The sequence below is a fragment of the Puma concolor genome, chromosome B2 (assembly GCF_028749965.1).
Source record: "Puma concolor isolate L17-30 chromosome B2, mPumCon1.1.hap2, whole genome shotgun sequence".
In the NCBI taxonomy this organism is placed as follows: Eukaryota; Metazoa; Chordata; class Mammalia; order Carnivora; family Felidae; genus Puma; species Puma concolor.
The window spans coordinates 37,660,568-37,683,176 of NC_141671.1; the positions used below are offsets into that span (position 1 = coordinate 37,660,568).

General features: G+C 41.8%; 1 protein-coding gene across 4 annotated transcripts in view; it reads right to left on the reverse strand.

Moving 5' to 3' along the window:
• The window catches only part of BTBD9 (BTB domain containing 9), a 417,533-nt gene that overhangs the window by 141,713 nt on the left and 253,211 nt on the right, over positions 1-22,609 (reverse strand). For all 4 annotated transcript variants that reach the window (XM_025925243.2, XM_086706750.1, XM_086706752.1 and 1 more), the window contains one exon: positions 3,391-3,500. In XM_025925243.2, the coding sequence (XP_025781028.2) occupies positions 3,391-3,500 (110 nt within the window). The remainder of the gene's footprint in view (positions 1-3,390; positions 3,501-22,609) is intronic.

Sequence of the window (22,609 nt, forward strand, 5' to 3'; positions counted from 1 at the left end):
CCCCTCCTCCACTCATGCTTGTGCTCTCTCTCTCTTTCTCTCTCTCTCTCAAAAAGTAAATAAAAATTAAAAATAAATAAATAAGTAAACTTAAAAAACAATACAATAAAAAGTTACAGTTCAATTTGGGGATATTATAATGACATCGTCATTATGGGTACAAAAAAAGGGGGTCTTACTTTTTAGAGACAACATACTGAAATATTTATGTCTAAGATGATAAAATGTCTGGGACTGGTGTCAAAATAATATGACAGACAGGAAGTGGGCAGCATACAGACAAAAGTAGGTTGTCTGTAAGTGAATTTAAATGCAAGATTAAATGAAAGGAAGCTTTGGCAATTATTATGAAAAAGTACAAGGACTTGGCAAATGCCATTGTGTATCACAAGGTGGAGTGCTAAGGCAAAGCAAATACCTTCTTTGGGAGGTTGAATGCTTGTAAAATAGCGGTCATATCTATTCTAATTATTCCTTCCATGCCTCACGGGTCAGAAGGTTAGAGTTCTATCAACACCTCCTAACAAAGAGGAGATGGTCATCACAGGCTGACTCTCGCAGGCAAGGATACATCCCAGCGCGATCCAGAAGCAGCCACCAAATGAGAAGGGGCTGTGGGGCCAGCAGCCGATGAGCTGGGAGAGGCTGACACCAGATCTGGTCAGTGTGGTCGAGGTAGGGCCTGTTCCCATGGATTTCCCCACAAATCTGCACAAGTGAAGATGTGTGAGGGATGGACATGCAAGAAACTCTCTGCTGGGAAACAGGACTAAAACCACACAAAGCTTACTTTTTCCTGGCATCGTGGTATGTTGTAAGAAATGATCCTAAAATCTGATTGAAAGAAAAAACCAACACAAATATGTTTAAAGTAATCTTGAGGCCTACAAGGAGAGTACTGCCCCAATGGGAGTAGCGGAAACTATGAAACAAAGATCAGGAGCTGTGAAAGAGAGAGGTTCTGAATCTTAAACCGTAAAAGGAGGGTCTGATACCCTACTAGTCATTCATGACGATATTATGTTACTTTTTACTTTTTTCCTCCCTGAAAGCCGGGAGCGTAGCAGTGGTTCTCAAGGAAGAAGTGTGTACTTCACAGGGCACAGGAAGGAGTAAATGGCAGGCAGCTCCATCTAGAAGTGACTCCCGATGATTCTGACGTACACTGTGCCCCCATTGGAGAACCACTCCTTCTTGGAGGCCCCTGACGGGCGGCTGGCTGAGGCCTGCGTGCAGCCAAAATGCACCTGAGATCATCAATGTGGAAAGTTGGCCATTGCTATTTCAAACGCCCCTTTAAACTAAGCGGCGCTGCCATGTCAGACAAGGATAATGCAATCCCCCTGCACTCCTGTACGACTCACACCGCCTCCCTGTCTGCCCAGCGTGGGGACGGCTTGAGCTGTGAGGATGGCAGGAGGAGGGCCAGATGGGATCCCACTGCAGGCCATCCACCACCAAGTGCACGTACATACCTGCCAACCTGCCCCACTGCTCCCATTCAGTTGAGGGACGGTGACAGGCAGATGATTGCAGTGCTCTCTGCAGTCAAACTCATGAGCATCAGAGAAAAGTGCTCGAAGAAAAGTGTTTGACCAGAAACCAAACACACTTCCTGCATCTCTGCAATCTTCTTTCATCCCCTGACATGTCTGAGACCATTATGGCTTCTGATAATGCTGACTAGTTCGCTTTGGACAAAAAATGCAGACCAACAACAACATCCCTCACCACCACTGATCCTGAGTTTCATCCTGTAATGGATTCTCATGCCACACAGACCTGCTTCTTGGATAATTACCGTGTCCACAAACCTGTTCTTCCTCCAATAAGAAGGGGAGACTGATTGAAGTAGAGGGTGCCTGCTATGCAGCATGTTCAAGAACGCAGTGCACGGGGTCGAGATGGGTAGCCAAGTGGTGTGCACGCCAGGACTAGGAAGGTTGGTTGGGTTTCTAAGATCCTTCTCGGTAAGGACACCCCTAACTACACAATCACATGCACAGTGGGGCCCACATATAACAGAACATGGGTAGCAGGTGAAAACATGCGCCCTCCTTGCAACCATTCATCACCACAATTCCATACAGCCCACAGAATTAAAAGCCTTAACAATACCAGGAAATGTTTCATTGTTGACTTTCAAATTACTTACAAGTCGCCACAATGATTAACATTTGTATTTAATATTAAAAGTTACATGCACAACAAAGGTAATACCAAATTATTTATCTTAGTTGAGCCCTAAATGTTCTCTACACATTGGAATAATTTCTACTCCTGCTACACTATTAATATTAGTCTTCCAAACTTCCCTAAGTAAAGGATTACATTTAGGACACAGCAGGTATTAAGGAAATTTAGACTTAGGACCTTCCCAAGAGTTAGGAAACATTTACAAGTTACACTCATCTTTCCTGTTCTGGTCATCACCATGTTTTCAGGACGTGTGTCCGTATGTTACGTCCCAGATGGAGGGGACCTCAGAAGGAGAGAAGACGTGGATCCCTTTATAAAGGCACAGAATTCTATTTTAGAAATAGCAAGGCAAGGGCACCTGAACGTACAGAGTCCCTTTCCAAAGAAGCTGCAGTAAAGACACAGATCTGAGGCACTAGTCAGTCAAACTAGGATCTCTGCAGCACGTGTATAAAAAGCCGGGGGCATGGCTCGCGCTATCTAGGGTGCCAAGACCTGGGATGGGCTGTAAACAATGCCACGCTAAGTATTATCTAAAACAAAAACAAAACACAACAGAACACAACCAAATAGCAACTGAAAATACTCTTCTGAAAGATCAGTCAGACAGTATTTCCCACAAGATAACCTGACTTTCACAATGACAATTCAGTTACTCCGGTCTTATTTAAATTACAGGCAGGCATTTTCTGGACGTGAGCTTGGCTAAACAGTGCAAACATGGACTGATGTGTCCATGAAAAGAAGATACTCTCACAGTGAGCACAGCATTCATATCCAATTAAAGGCCAAAATGCTTCCATAGCCTTGGAAAGCATGAGCGTTGGATCAATATTCTACAGACTTCCTCCGTGATCCTACCTACCATTAAAAATAGAAAAGCCTTTGGTGTAAAAGGCTTTGCCTGACTATCATAAGCATTCCTCACATAGCAAGTCTGAATGCATCACTAGAACATTATCAATTCTTAACTCCTAGTGCAATATTTATATTTTTTAAGGTTATTATTATTTTGACTACTTCTAAAAATATAAGACTTCTTCTATGTTACTCAGCCATAAGGCATTCGAATCAACCAATTTTTAGTCAAAAGCTGATTAAGAGGTGGGTTAAGATGAGTTAATGAGATAGCAAAATATTTGAAGATAAAATATCTAAGCATATATACAAAAATGTAATTGTGATACTTACCTATCAGCCCCTTCTCAAGAGTGAAGGTTTTGTTTGTAAACATACATTCAAAAGCCACAATGTGAAAAATCTTGTTCACTGTGTTGTGAGTCCCAACTATTCGAATATACCTGGGGGTAAAAAGAAAATCTGTTGAAGAAAACAAGCTTCTATCACAACCAATCCAGAGACAACAGAATAAAGTACATTTTGTACGCATACAGTGTGCTAGGACTGAAGCAGACTTTGAACTTGACTTCAGACCCTCTACCTGCTCCTTAGGGCTAGCTCCAACTGAGCCTAGAAGAATTACGGCAAAACTAGGGACATACCACTTTCCAGAGAACTAAGCAGAACTTAGATTTGATTTACCTAGAAATTCAGACCAGGTGCTGTTCAAGCTCAACCCCTGAATGTCAGTATAATTGCATGTCCATGAGGCATTTACACTGGAGAATAACAAACCGCTTCTACCTTCGTCTTGTGGTTAGGAATGTGCCTGTGCACAGGTGCACAAACACTCGCAAAATCAAATGTTTTCCAACTCAAGGAAAGATTTCAGCCATTGGAGGCAAATGCATGAAATCAATATTGCCTTCTTGTGTAAAAGACAGATCCACCGAAACTGTTCACAGTTTCTTATATTTCAACACTGCTCCTAGATCCTTGTAGAAAGTTAACCCTATATACTTACGCCAGCCCCCACCCCACCCCACTTGACTGCTGGGGAGCCTTCTCCTGACCAGAGGAAGTGATCCGCAGAGGTGACCCAGCCTGCTCGGCAATCTCCCTCCTGGCCACATGGATCTGGCATCCGGACACAGTGCAGAGTTTCATGGGGCAGTCCTTGAGCATCCCGGCCTGCTCACCCTCTGCGTCTCCCTGGAGGCTTCACCTCTGACAAACAAGCATTAACCTTGGAGTGACTTGTTCCTTTCACTCTCCAAAGGGACCCGCCAGTTCACAGGTTAATGAACAGACAAACTCATTCTTCTGAGTGTCACACAAATCCCTGGGGAATGTGCCATACACTGTCTTACCGGGATTCAAAGGAAGAACCAGGAAAAATAACTAGATTAAGTGATAGCACTCTCCCAAATTATGAGCTATGCACTCTGAAGGATGGGGCATATTAAATGAACACATTTCAATTAGGCGATGACAGACCGGGCAAGGTTTTAGTAATATCCTTCCTCTGCTGTGTAAAACAACCTTCGACTTAGATGATATAATTTTACTTCTGAGTTAATCGCTGTTCACTAATTCGGTAATTCCCTTACATTTCTCATCACTCCAAGTTAACTGTATAATGTAAATGCCAATTTAAAATATTCACATTAAGGAGACTGTATTTGGGGTTTTATCTCATAAGCTATCTTCCCTCCTGTTCCTTCAAGCATGAATCTCACAGCATTCCCAGTACACCTCATTTAGCCATCTGCTCCTTGACATGAGCTGGCCACTCATCTTCATAACCCATATGAATGCTATCTCCCGGGCATGCCCACTGCAGGGAGACACCATCTTTCCTGTGTGGAGAGTCACCACAACTGCTGCACTCATCAGAGCCCTCTGGCTAAGCAGGAGGCTGGCCCCGATCTGTTCCCTCGAGCCCTCAAGGCAGATAGAAGGTACTGATGTTACTGGGTTTGGGTGGGTAGGTGAGGTTCGTGTAAAATAAGTTCTAAGTGGTCTGTGTAGAACAGGAATTGTGCTGTTCTCTACTGCTGGTGGTGACAGGTCTCTACGGACTTTCTGGAAGGGAAGGGGTGTGTTAAGCTTGGAACAGTGGCCTGGATCTAATTTTGTCCATTTCCTTAAAACTGCAAGAACTCAAACAGCATAGCACTTTCAGGTGCTCATGGTCGTGACAGCCTGAGTGCTGCTGTCTGCAACCTTGGAGGGAATGGAGGGAATGTGGTTTGGGGAATTTGATCAGATCACTTTCGTGTTCCCTAGGTTGAGTCTCCACCAAAGGAGAGGCAGCTCTCCTAACACTGTACAAGGTAAAGGAGCCAGGAAATGACAGATAGATCAGAGCCTTTCTCGTTGGCAGTTCTTAAGGTTAAGACTCCACGCTGACCTAAGGGAATGCAGTAATGTACCCCCCCCCCCCTTCTTTTTAAAACATTACATGGTACCATGTTCTCCAACTTTAGATAAACTTAACCCTGGTGCAAATACCAAAAATAAGAGAAAATATACAACCTCTCCCTCCCTCCCTCATCTTCCAATTGTAAGACACTGCAAACAAAAGACTGTCCTGGAATACATTTTACAGCTTTAATGATGGTGCTTATGATAACAAACAAGATAATGTATATGGTTCGAAGAGCACTGAGAGATGCCTCCAGATAGAAAGTTCCATATAAATGAAGATAATGTTATCTCTGCCGCATAATCCTCAGGTCAAATTAGCAATTCGCCACTGTACATCACACTTCTTGATTAGCCTGTTACACGTAATGCTCATAACAAGTTTAATTATTCTGGTTCTACAATACTTTCAAAGTCTCCACAAAATTATAGCATAATTCACAAAAATGGCATGAAGTCCTTATTCAAATACATTAAAAAAAAAAAAAAAAACGGTAACCAAGTCACAAGAAAAACACCACACTCCTCTTTCTCAGCAGGGTGTTGTTTAGCACAGGACTCTGTTCTTCACTAAAGGTCTGTGCTAGAAGGTGGGAAACAGGCTTCCACTAATCCCCCAACTTCAGTGACTGGCAGGGGTACCTGGAGCTCTACACTGAGAACTCAGAGGCCTGGACCCATGAGCAGTGCCTAGAGGGAGAGGGACCAGCACAGGTACCATCTCTGATGACAAGCATGTTTCTTTCATGGTGCTCACAATGGAGCATCCCTGAGGCAGAAGAGAAGTTATTACCTGCACTATTGAAAGTCCAAGGGATGGGGATAGGAGAGGGTCCAGTCTCTCTTTCTTTTTCTTTTTCTTTTTTTTTTTTTTTTTTTGAAAAACAAAGCCAGACTTGCTTCTGGGTCATAACACCTAAACAGGAGTGGATATCACATTTTCTCTGCCACAAAAGATTTTGAATAAGGGGCAGAGCTTAAGATTAATTTTTTCTCCTTTCGGCATCTCTCCAAAGCACAGTCAGACTCTGATTTAACCTGATAATAAGGGCAGTGGCAGCTAGTGACTTCATCAGTGTGCAGAGAGGAGCACTGCTGAAAAATCTCGCAGCCGGCCTTTGTTCTCTCAGAGATCCTCAACAGCAGCTCAGACAGTTGGAAGATAATTAAAACTTAAACAGCTCTGAGAAAGGCACATATGCAACAGATTGGCCATTTCTGAGGGGGATGAATGCTGTCCATGTGAGCCCTCATGTAACCGTCTGTTTCTAATGTGCTCCTCCCTTCCCCGGGTTAGTTGTCTCCTCGTCCCCGACGGGGGCAGGATCCCGGAACACAGTTCACAACAGGATGTTTCGAGGGAGAAGTTTCCAGAAGCTATAATATTGTGGGTGAAAAGAGATTCTTTCTTCTTTAATGAAATGAAACCTAAAGCCTCCAAGGAGAGCACTCTAAAATTGAAAGGCACTATGGAGTTTTGAAGAGTGTGCTTTCGAGTCTAACAGGACTACAGTTGTCGCCCAGCCGCGTCACTTAATTAGTTCTGTCACTTTGGGCAAAAAACCAAAAACCAAAAACCAAAAAACAAAACGCCTTAAACCTTTTGAACTTCAGTTTTCTTCTCTATAAAATGTGGTCTGTAACACACACCTTATAAGATATTTAAATGAGGTAAGAATTGGGGCGCCTGGGTGGCGCAGTCGGTTGAGCGTCCGACTTCAGCCAGGTCACAATCTCGCGGTCCGTGAGTTCGAGCCCCGCGTCAGGCTCTGGGCTGATGGCTCAGAGCCTGGAGCCTGTTTCCGATTCTGTGTCTCCCTCTCTCTCTGCCCCTCGCCCATTCATGCTCTGTCTCTCTCTGTCCCAAAAATAAATAAATGTTGAAAAAAAAAATTTAAATGAGGTAAGAATTTAAAGTGTTTAATGCAGCGCTCGGCATTAATCAGAAATTCGAAGAGTAGAGATCACTGGATACAAAACATCTTGGTTTGGACCCCGAGAACGCTGATTGTCTGGAAAAGTGTCCCTAGCTGTGGCTGTTAAGAAGGTTCATCTAGGAGGAGGCAGGCCCACCCAGGGGCAGACTTCAAGAACACAGGCTGGCACTCGCTCTTCCTCTTAGGGCACCACAGCAGAGGCACTGAGGCCACAGCAGTACACATTCCAGCTGCAAATGACCTGGCCCTACGGCATTTCATTCTTCAAGCGTCTAGTCCCCAGAAAAGTCTATTTAAAATGTTCTTGACCTGAGTCAGCTTTACATGAAGAAGCAAGCCAAGAATCTTTTGCCCATATTGAGTCTAGTTACCCAAGCCCACAGAAGAGTTTCGTTTCTGTGCAAACTCTAGAAGTTTGGAGTTTTAATTCATTAAGGAAAACACATTAGCATTTCCTAACAGAGAGACATCATAATACTGTGTCCTAGTGGAATTTTGCTTTGGAGATTCACTGCATTCCCTACCAGTTCTGGGAATGTACAGATTCCTATTCCTAACCTATTGTTCTATCATTTCTTGTCAGGGTGCTACCAGATTGGATTTCTAAGTCACATACATCTTTAACATACTAAGGGAAGTACAGAAAAGTAGAAAGTATAGAAAAATAGCAACTTGTACATTCCCACTCTAAATCCTTTGGTATTCTCTAGTCTTCAGTTCTGGTGGACCACAAGCCCACCTGAGGTTACAGTTAACCCTTAACCTTTGCCTCTAGTTACAGGATCACCCACGTCTGTACTGAGTGGGTTCTGCTACCAGATAAAATTGAATTCAGTAAGAAATAGTTAAATGAGCTCTCAAGGGAACACCTGAAGCCAAAATCCATCAGAATTCTATTCTTTGGTAAACAAAGTTCTATTCTCGAGGTGAACTTCATACCCTTGGGTTAAACACAGACTCTTGAGGGAACTAGATTCAGCCTGAGACTGTAATGCAAGAAGGGCTCCTTAACATTTTGGCTCTTCCTCTGAGCTAGCCAGAGAACTCTGCTGCGGCCAGATGCAGCCATCTAGCGAGAACCTTAGCTCCACATTTGCTAGGGACTTGCAACTGTGTGGGGTTTGGATTCATCACTTCTAAGACTTCCTGTCTGACTCTTCCTTTCAAGGAGGTGCTAAGAATGTACATAAATAATTCTCTGACCCAAGAAGCAGGTAATGTCTGCAGGTCTCTCCAGTATGGTATTCTCTTCCAGTTCTGTGTACGGTGTTAGTGTTCTTATAATCAAACCGCAGACTGGAGGGGGAAGTGACTTCAGGTCTTGTTGCTAAGGCAGCAAGTGGAAAACAGTTTACTGCCAGAATGACAAAAAGCTTCTAGAAAAAGCAGGTTGCAACAGAAAAGATTTGTTACTCTTAGAAAACCTTCCCTCTGGCTGATCTGTGGAGCTATAGATTCTCCTCTACTGACTTCAGCAAAGGGCCCCAGCAGCATTTGCTTATTTGGGAGAGGAAGAATTATTGAAAGGTTAAAGAGTCGGGGTCCAGAGTTAGCCTAATCAGAGGCTACCCTCTCAGAGAGCAGCCCCCGTGCTGTCTGACCATAAGGCCTGCAGAGGGAGCGATCATGTCCCAGCACCTCCACTATCCAACTTGAAGGGCAAATGAAAGAAGTCATCTTGGTTTCCCGAGAAAATTGATGCTGTATCGAATCAAGTGTGCAGAAAGGATAAGATGGGTAAATATTACTAACACATCGTAGCCCGGTGCTACCAAAATACACAGTCATTTCAACATTAGAGATAAATATTTAAGTGTTGTTTTTTTATTTGGAAAAAAAGTGGATTTTCAACAGTAGGCCTTCTCCCCACCCCCAAATATGTAGAACTTATCCTGTCATAATAATACACGTTCAACTCATGTAATTATATTTGGAATTAATATCACAAAAAGAACTTAATTATAATATTTACATAAATCCTGTGAAAATGATATAGTACATAACATTTAACTTCCTGATTGCACATTAACCAGTCAACAGTCCTTGTAGGGATACGGGGTAAATCTGCTATTAACAAAGATTTAAGAAACACCTACTAGGTGCAAGAAATTGTGCTAAGCACTGTAAGGAATGGACCCAAACGACAGGACACACACCTTCATCTGAAGAAGGTTATAGTGCAGTTCAGAAGGCAAGACTAAAACACATTAGTAGTAGGGGTCAAGAGAAAAACATAAGAGCTTCTTATCTATTCATACATGGTGAAGAGGTTAGCCAACTCTTATAACACTGAAGTTAGCACTATGAACTTTAAAAGTCTTCTCTGTGAACTATTTTTGCTTCAAAGACCAAAACAAAACAAACGTGGCTAAAAGAAAAATAATCCTCAGACTCTCTCTCACATACACATACACACAAATGATCACTGACTCACCTGACAAGTATTAATTCAGTATTTACTATGTGCTAGGTACTGTTGCTGCATGTTGGGATATGGGATTGAACAATACAGATAAAATCTCTTCCCTGTGGAATATTTATTTCAGGGTCAGGGGACAGACAAGAAATTAAAAAAAAAAAAAAAATCAAATAATTACCCGCTGGTTGATAGGTGATCTATTTAACACTGAACGTTATAGACAAACTTGCTAAACTGGAAGAATAAACAGTTATATAACGTCTCCCTGCAGGAATAAAAGGGTCAAATGCGAAGGCGCGACACTGAGCCTGAGAACACAGATACAGTGTAAATGAGTCTGATGTACAGACACAGTTCACCTATTACAGATATTTAGCAGGATACAGGGAAAAATCTAATTAAGTAGGCTTCTTAGGATCTGGAAAGAGGAACTGATTTGAATTTCATGCGAAGAAATGTCTTATTTATTTCATGGTTTAGTTTTCTTTTTATCTTTGCTTTTTTTTTTAGATTGTAATTTTCAGGGGATTATAAAGAGACAAAATGGGAAGTGGAAGATATAAAATGAAAAATGAATAAGGGAGACAGGGAGGGAGAGAAGGAGGGAGAAGAGAGAAGGGGGGTAAAGGGAGGGGTGGGGAGTGGAGAGGAGTGAGGGAGGGAGGGGAAGAGAGAGAGAGGGAGAGCATGAATAGGAATAAACCAATCCCTTCTTCTGTCTCTGTTATGTGCTGATGTGAACAAATCCCCATGTGGGAATACTGTTAACCAATTTTATTACTCAATAAAACACTGAAACCAACAAAAAGTATATTTTAAGAAATACAACTAAATTACCAAAAGTTCAACATTTGCATTTTTTCATTAACTTTTCTCCTCGCCCAAGATGCTGGGGGCCGGGGAGAGGATTTCACTACTTTTATCTTTTAAATGGCTGCATTATCTTTTTCAGTTTATCCAATAGGCTGTGCATCCCCACGAATGTAGACAAATGAGTCTAATGGAATTGTGCACTAGAGAAAAAGCAGAAGAAAATTAAATTTGTTAGTTTCCCTATGAATCTGTAAGAACTCATTTGGTGACCATGACCTGTAGCAAGCCTGCTTTAGGATCATGGTGGGTAAGGAAAGGTTCTCTTTTTTTAAATCTAAGACTATGGTAGGTATATGCAATTTATTATAACTTAAAATTTTAAGGGTCGGAGGAGCCCCCCCACCTGCCCCCGCCGCCTTTGTCCTTATAGAGAGAAGGAAGAGAGGTAAAGAGAAGGAGAAAGAATTTGCTGCTCCCCAAAGAAAAATCTAAGAATACTTCTAAGAATGTAAATATCTGACATACTGAGAAGATAAAAATTGCTCAAGACATTCAGAACAACAGAAGTGAAAACAAAGTCAAAGTCAAGAGAATAATAAAGAGATTATGGGGGTAAGGAAATTGCAGATCTTCACTCCAGACCCTTGAGAAACCAGCAGGGCAATTAAAATAAAAGCCAGCAACTTCTGAACACCTCCTATGTGCTACACTTTGCAATGCATTATTTCCTTTAACGGAAAACCCATACCCCACACACACATACCATCAGGCTGGAGATATCAAAGATCAACAGAACCTATGTCCCCCAAAGCCTCTGAATTCTTTACATGCTATGCAAAGAAACCTGTGTTTCAGGCAGTAATAGTTCCTCAGAGAACTAAGTGAAACCCAGAAAAGTCCAACACTTGCCATATACTATCCCCAACTGCTTCGATGCTCACAGGAAATTTGAGGGGTGCTCCTTTGCCCATTGAGAAGTTCTAGACCTTTACCTAGAAAATGGATGAGGAGGAAAAGAAAAAAGTCCGAGGTTTACCTAGCACATTAGTTTGAGCATCAATATAACTATGTACAAACCTACCAACAAGAGGCAGAGAAATCAAAGTAAATAAAAATAAAACTACAGAAAACTTGGGAAGAATGCTCACCGCCAACACCACAAAACATGCAACTGATAGCAGAAGAGAGAAACAGAAGTCTTTTTGTCCTGGGTGCAAAAGTCAGTATGGATATGTACAATGTCCTATATCTCAGGGGTCATTAAAGCTGGGAGTGAAGGGCTGATTCCAATGGATTCAAGCTTCTGAACAGCATGAAGGATTACTAATTTCAGCACTAGACTGCTGTAAGGGATTTTGCTGCTAAAATCTGTCAGTGTGGTAGAACTTTCACACGAGCAACAGAGAAGAAACAGCAAGATGCCCCAGCTGGCACTATTAGGTGGTCTACAGAATCTGCAGCTAGAGCACGGGGTGAGCAGGCATGGGCCGGGTCCAAATCTAACAATCTGCCCAATCATTTGAAGACACTTCCCCATACACCTTCTGTGTTAAGAGTCCTGTGTACTACTGAGGTTCAGTTTTGAAGCCTGTTTCCAGTCCATATTTCTGCCGGATTAGCAAGCAGGTTGGGAGGTGTAGTAGTCAGGCAAGGCTTTTGTTCCCCCTCCCCAAAGCTTCTTGAAAGTTCAACCATTCATGACTTAGACTTTACTGGTACAGTATTAGTGCTAAGCCAGTGGTCAGAGAGAAAATGTCAATCCTTACACTTGTTTCAGAAATTCAAGGAGAGGAAAACTTAGGAGAGGAACACACATCGAGTAAAATGCATACTTGGTAAGAGGGAATTTTATAATATGACCAATGGTCATGGCTACTGTTGTGGTGTTTGGCCTCATTAAAATAAAACTGCCTTAACTATTTCTTTTTCTTCTTTTATATTTTTAAGATAAAGTTTTATACATATATAGTTTGAAAGGTCAAATCGCCTGTTTTATTATAAAAAAAAAATACTCTTCCGTGCTCCATTTCCTCCCCTCCCTGCAGACAACTGTTTTTACCTGCTTACGTGGATTATTTTAGGATTTACTTCACATCTATAATTATCACACTTTTAATGTTACTTCCTGATTTTCTGATTTTAGGCTTTACCAACAATCTACTATCGTGGAGGGTAAGTATGTAGCTCTCCCCTCTCCACATGCACCCTTTCCCATCGCCCAATTTAGATTACATTGTAACTTCAGCTGAATCAATAATCAGTGTTTACATTATGATTATGTAAACATTATTCATAACAAATATATGGAAGTACTTTCTTTTCCTGCACATTTTTTTCACTTACAGAGTTAAAAATAGTCTTGATTTTTGTTTTCCTTAGTTTTGTATGTGCTCAATACTAACTCACCCCCTCTCTCCCAGTTGTCCCTTATTTGAACTAAAGCTTCCCTCAAAACATTCTGACACATCAGGTATTTCTAGTGAAGAAGTCTTCCCAGGCCTCTGGCTAGTTTCAGTCAAGTGTGGGTACCCTTTGATGTGATGCAGGTGTTATCCTGATGTGATGCAGGGGAAGATAGGTCTTCCCCATCTCCTTTCATCTATCTCCTGTGCTGGACTGTCTCTGTTGTATCTCATACTGTCTTCTTTCCTGATCTACTCACTCATTTCAGTGGAGAGCATCTCCCAGTAGCTTGCTCGGAAATGTTATCTGGAGGGTAAAGATTTTAAGGCTTTGCTTGTCTGAACATACCTACGGCCTACCTTCATATTTGATTTTGACTGGTAATTTGCCTGGGTATAGAATTTTAAGTTGTTAGTAGTTTTCCTTCAGAACTTTGAAAGTGTTATTCTACTGCCTGTCAAGCTTCTAGTTTTGCCATTGAGAAGTCATGCTGATACCTTATCTGGTTTCTCTTTTTCTTCTTTTTTAAGAAAAATTATGTCCTGCTCTGGAAGCATGTAGATTTTCTCTACATCCTTAGTATTCTGAAATTTCATGAAGATGTGTCTTAGTGTGGGTCTATTTTCTTCCCTTAGTTTGGGCACTCAGAAGGCCCTGCAATCTGGAAACCCATATACTTCAGTTTTGGTAAATTTTCTTGAATTATAGGTACTGACTGCTTCCTTTGAATTTTGTTTTAATCTCGCTCTCTTTTTTAATGTTTATTTTTGAGAGCGAGAGAGATGGAGCACAAGTGGGGGGGGGGCAGAGAGAGAGGGAGACACATAATCCAAAGGAGGCTCCAGGCTCTGAGCTGTCAGCACAGAGCCGATGTGGGTCTCAAACTCAAGAACCCATGAGATTATGACCCGAGTCAAAGTCGGACACTTAACTGACTAAGCCACCCAGGAGCCCCGAAATCTCTCTTTACGAAGCTCTTTGTTTTGGATATTAGCAGTCTTATCTTCACCCACACTTCTATAGTTTCTCTATTTGCTACCATTTTGTCATTTTTTCTACTTTCTGAGAGAGTTCTTCAACTTTATCATCTGTGCTAACTACCAAGTTTTTCATATCTGCTTTAATATTTTAAATTTCCAAGTATATACTTATTATTCTCCAAATGTTCCTTTTTTATGGTATTTTCTTGGTCTAAGATTGCCATATTTACTCAATCTCTCTGAAGAAAACTGATTTTTTTTTTAATTTTTCATCTCCATGTATAGTTTTGTTTTTGTTTTTATTTTTTTCCTGTTTCGGCCTTTATGTTTCATATTAGTTTCCTCAGATGTCTCGCTGTCAAGAAGGTTATTAGGAAGGAACCTCTGGACATACTATAGGAAATTCTGAGAATACAGTTGCCTAAATGGGCCAACTGCTAGGAAAACCTGACTTTCAGATTCTTTAGCTCTTCCCACTTGGGATAGTCAAATTACGTAGGAAGAGGTTTTTAACCGTCTGCATAGATGCTATGGGTCTGCCTGCCAGAGTTCCAGAGTCTAAGTGGTGAAAGAGGGCTAAGGGTATTTGTCTGTGTGAGTGTTGGGGGGGGGGGTGCATAATTACTGTGAGGGGGGATTCTCAGCATATGCCACTTACATCTTTCTATATAGCATGGCCTTCCTCAACTGTGCACGGTATCTTTCCTGGTTCAGAGACACTGTTTTGCCCCTCATCAAAGAATAAACTTCCAAAGTCAGACAGAGAAAGACAAATACTACATGATCTCACCTACATGTGGAATGTATAAAAGCCTAACTCGTAGAACACAGTAGAATGGTGGTTGTGGGGGGTGGGGGGAGAGGGGAGGAGAGAAATGTAGAGACGTTAGTCCAGGAGTACAAACTTCCAGTATAAGATGAATAAACTCTGGAGATCTAATGTATAGCATGGTGACTGACTACAGTTAACAAAACTGTATTATATACTTGAAATCTTCAAAGAGAGAGATTTTAAGTGTTCTCCCCACAAAAGAAAAGGACTTCTATGGAGTGATGGAGGTGTTAACTAACTCTACTGTGGTAATCATTTCACGATGTGTAAGTGTATCACATCATGTTACACAAAGTCATATATCAATCACACCTCAATAAAGCTGGAGAAAGAAAAGAATACATTTCTACTTTTCCATCAGAGTGAGGCAGAAGCAAAGGTCTGTGGAGCGGGGAAGGGAATCTGAGCTCTTAATTGCTGCATAAACACATAGTCAACCAATCTTCACTTTAGCCCTTTCCTATCTGCCTTATTCACTGTGGCTTCAAAGGTGCCTGGTTCCTCTAATTCCTAAGCCTTTGAGAATTCGGTGGCTTAGGAATGAGTTTTCTTGAGCCTATTAAATCTTTTACCACTCATTTATCTGCTTTACAGCTCCTTCTTTTGTGTTTTTACTTCCTCTTCCCCTTTTCCTTATCCTCGTAGGTTAATAACCTAAAAAAAAAATCCCTTTACTGTCACTTTAGTGGAGTACTGTCCTAAAAGTCAGACAATCAATATGTGTTCAATCTGCCACCATCACCTGAAACCTTAACCATCTGTCACAAGAATATGTCCATGGCTGCGGTTATTCCTATAAGATACCGTTTTAATCCAAGATCTCCACCAGACTTGGGTCTGAGACCTTGGGTCTTCCAAGCTGCTATGGCCACAAGGGTACAACCTTTAAAACTGTCTGGTAGTTAGGACGATAATACGAGAGACAATAACCATTCTTCCTCATTCCTTCCCTGTCTTTAGTCTGAGGGCTACAGCTCTGTATCCCTTCTTGTCTTGACATCACGTTGTCACCTTGTTGCCGTCCCTCCATCCCACTTCCTTGCCCCATTCCTTCTACCAGCTCTTCAAATGGCTGTCTCTGATGATTTAGCTATTTTATTTATTGGAGTGGTTTTTCACTAATTAAATGTCCAAACAGGGATATGTCCGGACAGTCCCACAAATTATCAGCATTCTGCAGAAAGATTCAAATCACCGAGTGATTTGGTTAGCCACAGCCTCCCTCTCTCCAGAAGAAAACGGGTGCGGGGGAGAGTGTTAATTCCCACCGAATAAAAATAAAATAATTCGGCTCCTCCTCACCCTGAAACAGCTGCACAGACAGCACTGGCTGCTCTGTTTATCTTGATAACTGTGGAAAAACACCGTCTCCTCCCCTTCCCACTCTCTCCAGAACAATCACCATGCTCCACATGCAGATGGGGTGATTTAGACTCTGGAGCACAGACAGGCCTGTCTGGTGTTCTTCCTGCACATTCGCACTGCACCCTTCCTTTGCTGCTGTCGGCACGACCCAGTTGGTTCAGATAACAGCTGCTGCAGGGGACTTGAGAGATTCAGCTGTGGGTCGCCTGGAGGCTTCCTAATGCCCCAGCTCAGCCAGCTGCATCTAAGCAGAGCCACGGGAAGCCAGTGCCAAAGTAGGAGAAAGTACATACTGTACATCCTCCTTAATCCTTGCAGTTACTGCGACCATGGCAAGAGGAGAAGGGGAGGAAGAACAAAGAAATACCTCACAGGCGTGGGGAGCAGGGCGGCCAGGGGTTCTAAATTAGGCAAGGGGAGAGCTAGATGCAAGTGGAGGAGGAAGACATCTTTCAACAAGGGTCCATTCAATTTTACTGCTTACTCCAGGGCATCCAAGGAAATTCTCAAGTTTTTTGTTTGTTCTCATTCAACGAATCCAGACAGGATTTAAAGACAATAGGAAATGATTTCCAACTGACTGGGAGCTTTTCTTTAGGCTGAGGAAAGGAGTTAAAGCACACAAGATGACCAACCACCCAGGTTTTCCCGGGACTGCGATGGTCTTAGTGCTGAAAGTCCCACGGCCCAGGGAACCACTCAGTCTCAGGCAAACCAGGATAAATGTTCACCTCATGCCACCAACAGCTACTTCCCCTTCCGGGGCTTATGTGAAGCTGGCTGCATTCATATTCCACTCAGCACCTTCCTTATCTTCCAGGGCCACTCCTGCCACACAAACACTTTTCAGCCTATATCATGCACAGTCTAACAGACAAGGGCATTAAAAGGCCATTCTGTGCTTGCCTCTCAGTGGAAAAGGGAGCTGTGCCATCCAGAGTTCTCCCTGCTTCCTTTCTGGAGTCCCTATCAGACACACAGGCCTTCTAGCCCACACAGCTGAATCAAAATGACGGTGGCACAGACTGAAACCATGGCTCGTCTCAGGGCCTGGAGAGACAGTGCACCCCTCAACAACTCTAAAATGCTGAACTCTGAAAAGAAGGAAGCCAAAAAAACTCAATTACACAGAGGCTGATAATTCAGAGTGCACATTACTCTGGCTTTCTTCTCTGCTCTCCCCTCCCTCTGGCCCCACTCATTAGGCCATTTCACTGCTCATTAGCAGGGAGGAGGAGGGGGCAAAGTCGATCTAGCCGATTTTTCTTTTTATGAGCAGGTTTCTAGGGAGGGCGTTCAAACTATTGGCTCCAGAGGCTCTTCCATGGAGACAGAGAATTGAGAATTGGGGATTGGGCACTATGTTGATTTTAATCACTTAGATTCTCTTAATTCCCCAATAGGATGAATTGTTGGTCCTCAGTTTTCATTGAAGGGCTAGCAAAAGTATAAATGTTAGACAAAAAGACAAAAAAATTACTATTTAACCACACAGGGTCCCATCTTTTTAAAAAGATTATTTGACAAACTGGTAATGCTGCCAATTTACAAATTCATATAATTAGATGATTGTATGTTGTGTTTTAAAAACTTACAGACTAGGGACACCTGGGTGGCTCAGTCGGTTGAGTATCTGACTCTTGATTTTGGCTCAGTTCATGATCTCCTGATTCATGAGGTCGGGCCCTGCGTCAGGCTCTGTGCTGATGGCATGGAGCCTGCCTGGGATTGTCTCTCTCCTTCTCTGTCTCCCCCCTACTCCTCACTCACATTCTCTCTCTCTAAATAAACTTAAAAAAAAAAAAAAAACAAACACCTAACAATTTACAGCCTAAATAAGAGAAGTTCCAGCTGGTTCAGATTAAATGTAAAATAGTAATTTGAGAAAGTTACCACAAGGGCAATTCAGTTCTGGTTTAATCACTTAACTTCTTAAAGCCTCCGTTTCCTCATCTGTAAAGGGAAAAATAACAGCACTTAACTTAGGGGTAAAATAATACTGGTATTAAGATTAAAAATACATGTGCCCAGCAGCCAGTATTTGACCAGGCACATAATAAGTTCAGTAATTGGTAGTTAACATGTAGTCGGTACTCAAAAACGTTAAATGAGAGGCACCTGGCTGGCTCAGTTGGTAGGGCATGTGACACTTGATCTTGAATTCTTGAGTTCAAGCCTCAAGTTGGATGTAGAGCTTACTTAAAAATAAATAAATAAAAATAGAAGAGGGGAATTTTAAAAAATGTTAAATGAACACACTTAGTGTAATTTAGCATTTTTTTTTATTGAGGAACTACTTACTATATACCCAGCACTGTTAGGCACTAGATACAAAAACAAATATGAGTAAGTCAATTCATCAAAAGTCTACCATTTTAGTGCAGATAGGTAATTAAAATAGATAACTAATAAATGTTATTATGCAAATTCTATATAAAATAGCATGGTGGCACCAAGGATCATCACCTAATCCAGACTGGGAAGATTAGAGGTGGCTTCCCAGATGTGATTGCTGCGTACTGAAAGATGAGTAGGTAATTCCAGGGAAAAGACGTATGGGGAAGAAAAATCCAGGGGAAGAGCAGCACATGCAAAGTCTAAGAATGTGATACCCTGGAAGGTCAGCAAGACTGGGCAGCACAATGGGACTAGAGTCTAGCCTGTACTGGGTCAGAGCAGAAAGAGAACTGGAAGCCCAGGGCCTGGCTATAAAGAGAACAGCAGGATGATGGCTAGAGGGAGACTGGAGAGTCAGGAGAGGGGCCCGTTTTAATTATAAGTGGAAGTGATACAGGAAGCTTTATTTTATTTTATTTTATTTTATTTTATTTTTTTGATACAGGAAGCTTTAAATGCTACAGGGGAAAAAGCTGTGAGTAGAGAGGCAGAGGTTGCTGCTTCCTAGCAGTCAAGAGGGGAGTGGGTTCTGACTTAAGGGTACCCCTTTCCACCTCTAATGAGTCAGGGTCTCACTGGGTGCCTCCACTAACCTGTTCAAGAGTTGAGGAGGTCTGGATCAGTGGTTCTCCACCCTGGCTGCCCATCAGGATCACTGGGGAGATTTAAAAATATATGGATGCCACCCTTAGAGATTCTAATTTAATAGAGACTGTACTATATAGTCAGGGGTGGGAACCATTAGTCTAAATCATAAGAAACACCTATAGTCATACATCAGTAAAGACACCCATTTCAAAAGCAAAGACTGATTAGTTTGGGATTAATCCTCCCCTGGATCACTGGACCGCTGTTCCACTTTTTCAGTGTACCTCCACTTATTTTTCTGGCTCCATTACTAGCTACCTCGATCATATGCCCTATGTTTGAATCATGGGTCATTCCTCAATGTGCTTCAGGTGTCTATGCCTTCCTCATGGACTTTCTGTTCCCGGGCATACCCTTCTTTCCATACTTCCTTAGTGAAACCTTAACATCTCCCATAAATCCAGTCTCACACTGTATGTAATATCCCATGATACTGATTTATCCCGAGAAGCATTAACTTCTCCCTGATTAGTGCTCACATAACTTCTATGATAGCATATCTCACATTGTATGACAGTTCAGTGTCCACTTTCGGGCCTCCCCCCATTGGATTTTGATCGTTCTGAAAACAGAGACCTCATTTTCCTTTTCAAAGCACCCAGTACGGTATCCAGTGGAGCGCAATGAATGCCCTCAAATGTTCGCTAAATGAATGAATGAATGTGGATAAACAAAAAGTGATCATTGTAAGAAATGCATTAAGGATTTAAGAATTTTTTAAAAAGGATATAGTAATTTTAAAAGATAGTTAAAATTCATCAAAGCAAATGATATTTATGTGAAATTACTTCTTAGAGGAATATAAACTATTCCCAAAGGGCAAAGGACAAAGAATTTTCCAGCAGTGTTATACCAAGTATGGAAGTAGACGCTTAGGCTTTAGTATATTGGAAGTCTCGATTAGACAGTATTTCTTTTTTCAAAGCCTTTTTTTTTATAAGGTAGCTGTATGCTGGTGGGACAGTGCACAGTTGCAGGAATGAGGTGGCAGGATTTGATGAGGATAGCAGAAGAAAGGAAAAACACCAGTAAGGATTCTAAATGACAACCGTCAGCAGGTTAGAGAATTGCTTATAAATACAATAGAATTAAATAACCGTGGTATGATAGCAGAGTTGCTCAAATATCATCACAGAGGAGAGATAAAAATTCCTCTCTAGAAAGAGGATGATATTGAAATCCGGCTTTCACTCATGGGAGTGTCAGTAATAGGAAAGAGTAGCCCGGAAATGATAGAACTGAATGATTTAGGGGAAGATGAAGGTAAAACTAAGAAAAAAAAAACCCCTCAAAACTATCCTGATTATTGCTATGAGAAGGTGCATATTGCCTACTTCTATGGGATTCATCAGCATGTGCTTTTTAAAAGTTACTCTCACTCTGAGAAGTCTGCAGGTAACACCCTCCAGTTCTAGCGGCAGGATTACGCTTGCCATGAATGCTCTGGGCAAACGTACCTGGGAGAAACAGAAAGGGAGGAGATAAAATTATTTATGTCATCAGAGAAGTACAAAGAGAATATAAAATGGCTTGAGAGGTATATTACTAGGAGTAATGGAAAGAAATTAAGAAAATGGTGAAATTAGGTTGCATATCAGACATTCTCTCAGCATGATTTTTACTGCAGTGTGAAAGCATCTTTTGGAATAATAATGCTAATTTTAAATGCCCTCTTAATAAAATGCTCAGGTTGCTATAGCCTATTAGGCAGCAATTAAAACCTTGTGAGCTCTGCCACCCCTTTCTTGGGTCTGCTGCAGCCTGGCTGTCACAGGAAAGGCCTTGTGAATCTTGGGCACCATGGGGTTACGCTGGCCAGGTAAAAGATGGAAGTCCCATCACTCAAGTCATTTAAAATTGGACACAACATGAGAGAAAATGCAATGGAGCTGAGTGGGATGAACTAGAGAAGCTAATGTAGCATTAAAAAAAAAGTCACATTCATTGGTGCCAAGGGACATTTGGAGGACACTGTGTTTAAATTTTGGACTCATTTTGCAGGAAGAAGTGTCAATGGTCCTTGGTCTTGCAGCTGACTCTACACACAGGCCCTCCCTCCTAAAAATATTAAGCAAAGCACTGACAACCTGATAGAGAACAGTTTAAATCTTTAAATCTTCAGCTCATGAAATAATTTCCTTTTCTTCCTTCTTTGGTTCAGTGATGATGATGTCATCATGCATCTGTGGTTTGTTGTTTTTATATGGACACAAAAGCAGACAGAAAATACATTAAAGTGATGTGTAATTTTCCATGCAAATGCTTTCAGACTAACAAGAGTTGTGCTTTATGATTAAGTGGAAATTGGTTATTTGCTTTAAATATTTATGATAAAATGTTTAGAATTAACATTTAAGTGATTCAATCCACGAGATACGAAACTCTGCAATATTCCTTGGCTGACCTTGGCAACTCATGTGATATGGTACGTATGTCAACTTAGCTGTGGAAGGGTTTCATGTTAATAAGCCACCTCCACAAGTAGCGGTCAAAGTGGTTTTGTGCCTAGTTCTGCTACCAAACCCAGGCAATCTAGAGCAAATCCTTTCACCTTACTCTTTCAGCTCTCCAAACAGGGTAAGATGAAAATACTGACATATGAGTGACTGCAGAAAAACCTAGCCAAACAGGCTGATGCATGAGACAAGGTCGTGTGGCACCTGAGAGGTGATGCATTCTCCCTGCTCTAAGACTTGTCCCAGAGATTCCTCAAAACCACTGAATAAAGCCCTAGGAACACTGAATCCTATGACAACAGAAAATCCCAAGTACTTGAGGGAGACTGAACAATCCAGGCCCTGGAAGGTGTTTTCAGGACAGTGTTAAACTATAACACTTACAACATCAAGGCTAATGTCAAACGGTTTATAATGCTAACATTATAAGAAATATGGCAAGGAAAAAACAATTCAGCATGGAGTCTATGCCAGGCACTATACTGAGTACTTTACACATTTTATCTCATCAAATCTTCATAATTCATGAGGTAGACATTACTACTATCTCCATTTTCAAGATAGTAAAATGAGGCACAATCCCATGTTTAAAAAAATTTTTTAACATTTATTTATTTTTGAGACAGAGACCGAGAGACAGAGCATGAATGGGGGAGGGTCAGAGAGAGAGGGAGACACAGAATCTGAAACAGGCTCCAGGCTGTGAGCTGTCAGCACAGAGCCTGACGCGGGACTTGAACTCATGGATCACAAGATCATGACCTGAGCTGAGGTCGGCCGCTTAACCGACTGAGCCACCCAGGCACCCCACAATCCCATGTTTAACCAACTTGCTCAAGCTCACAAGCTGGGAAGTAAAGAGCGACGCTTTGAGCCAGGCTACACATCAAAGC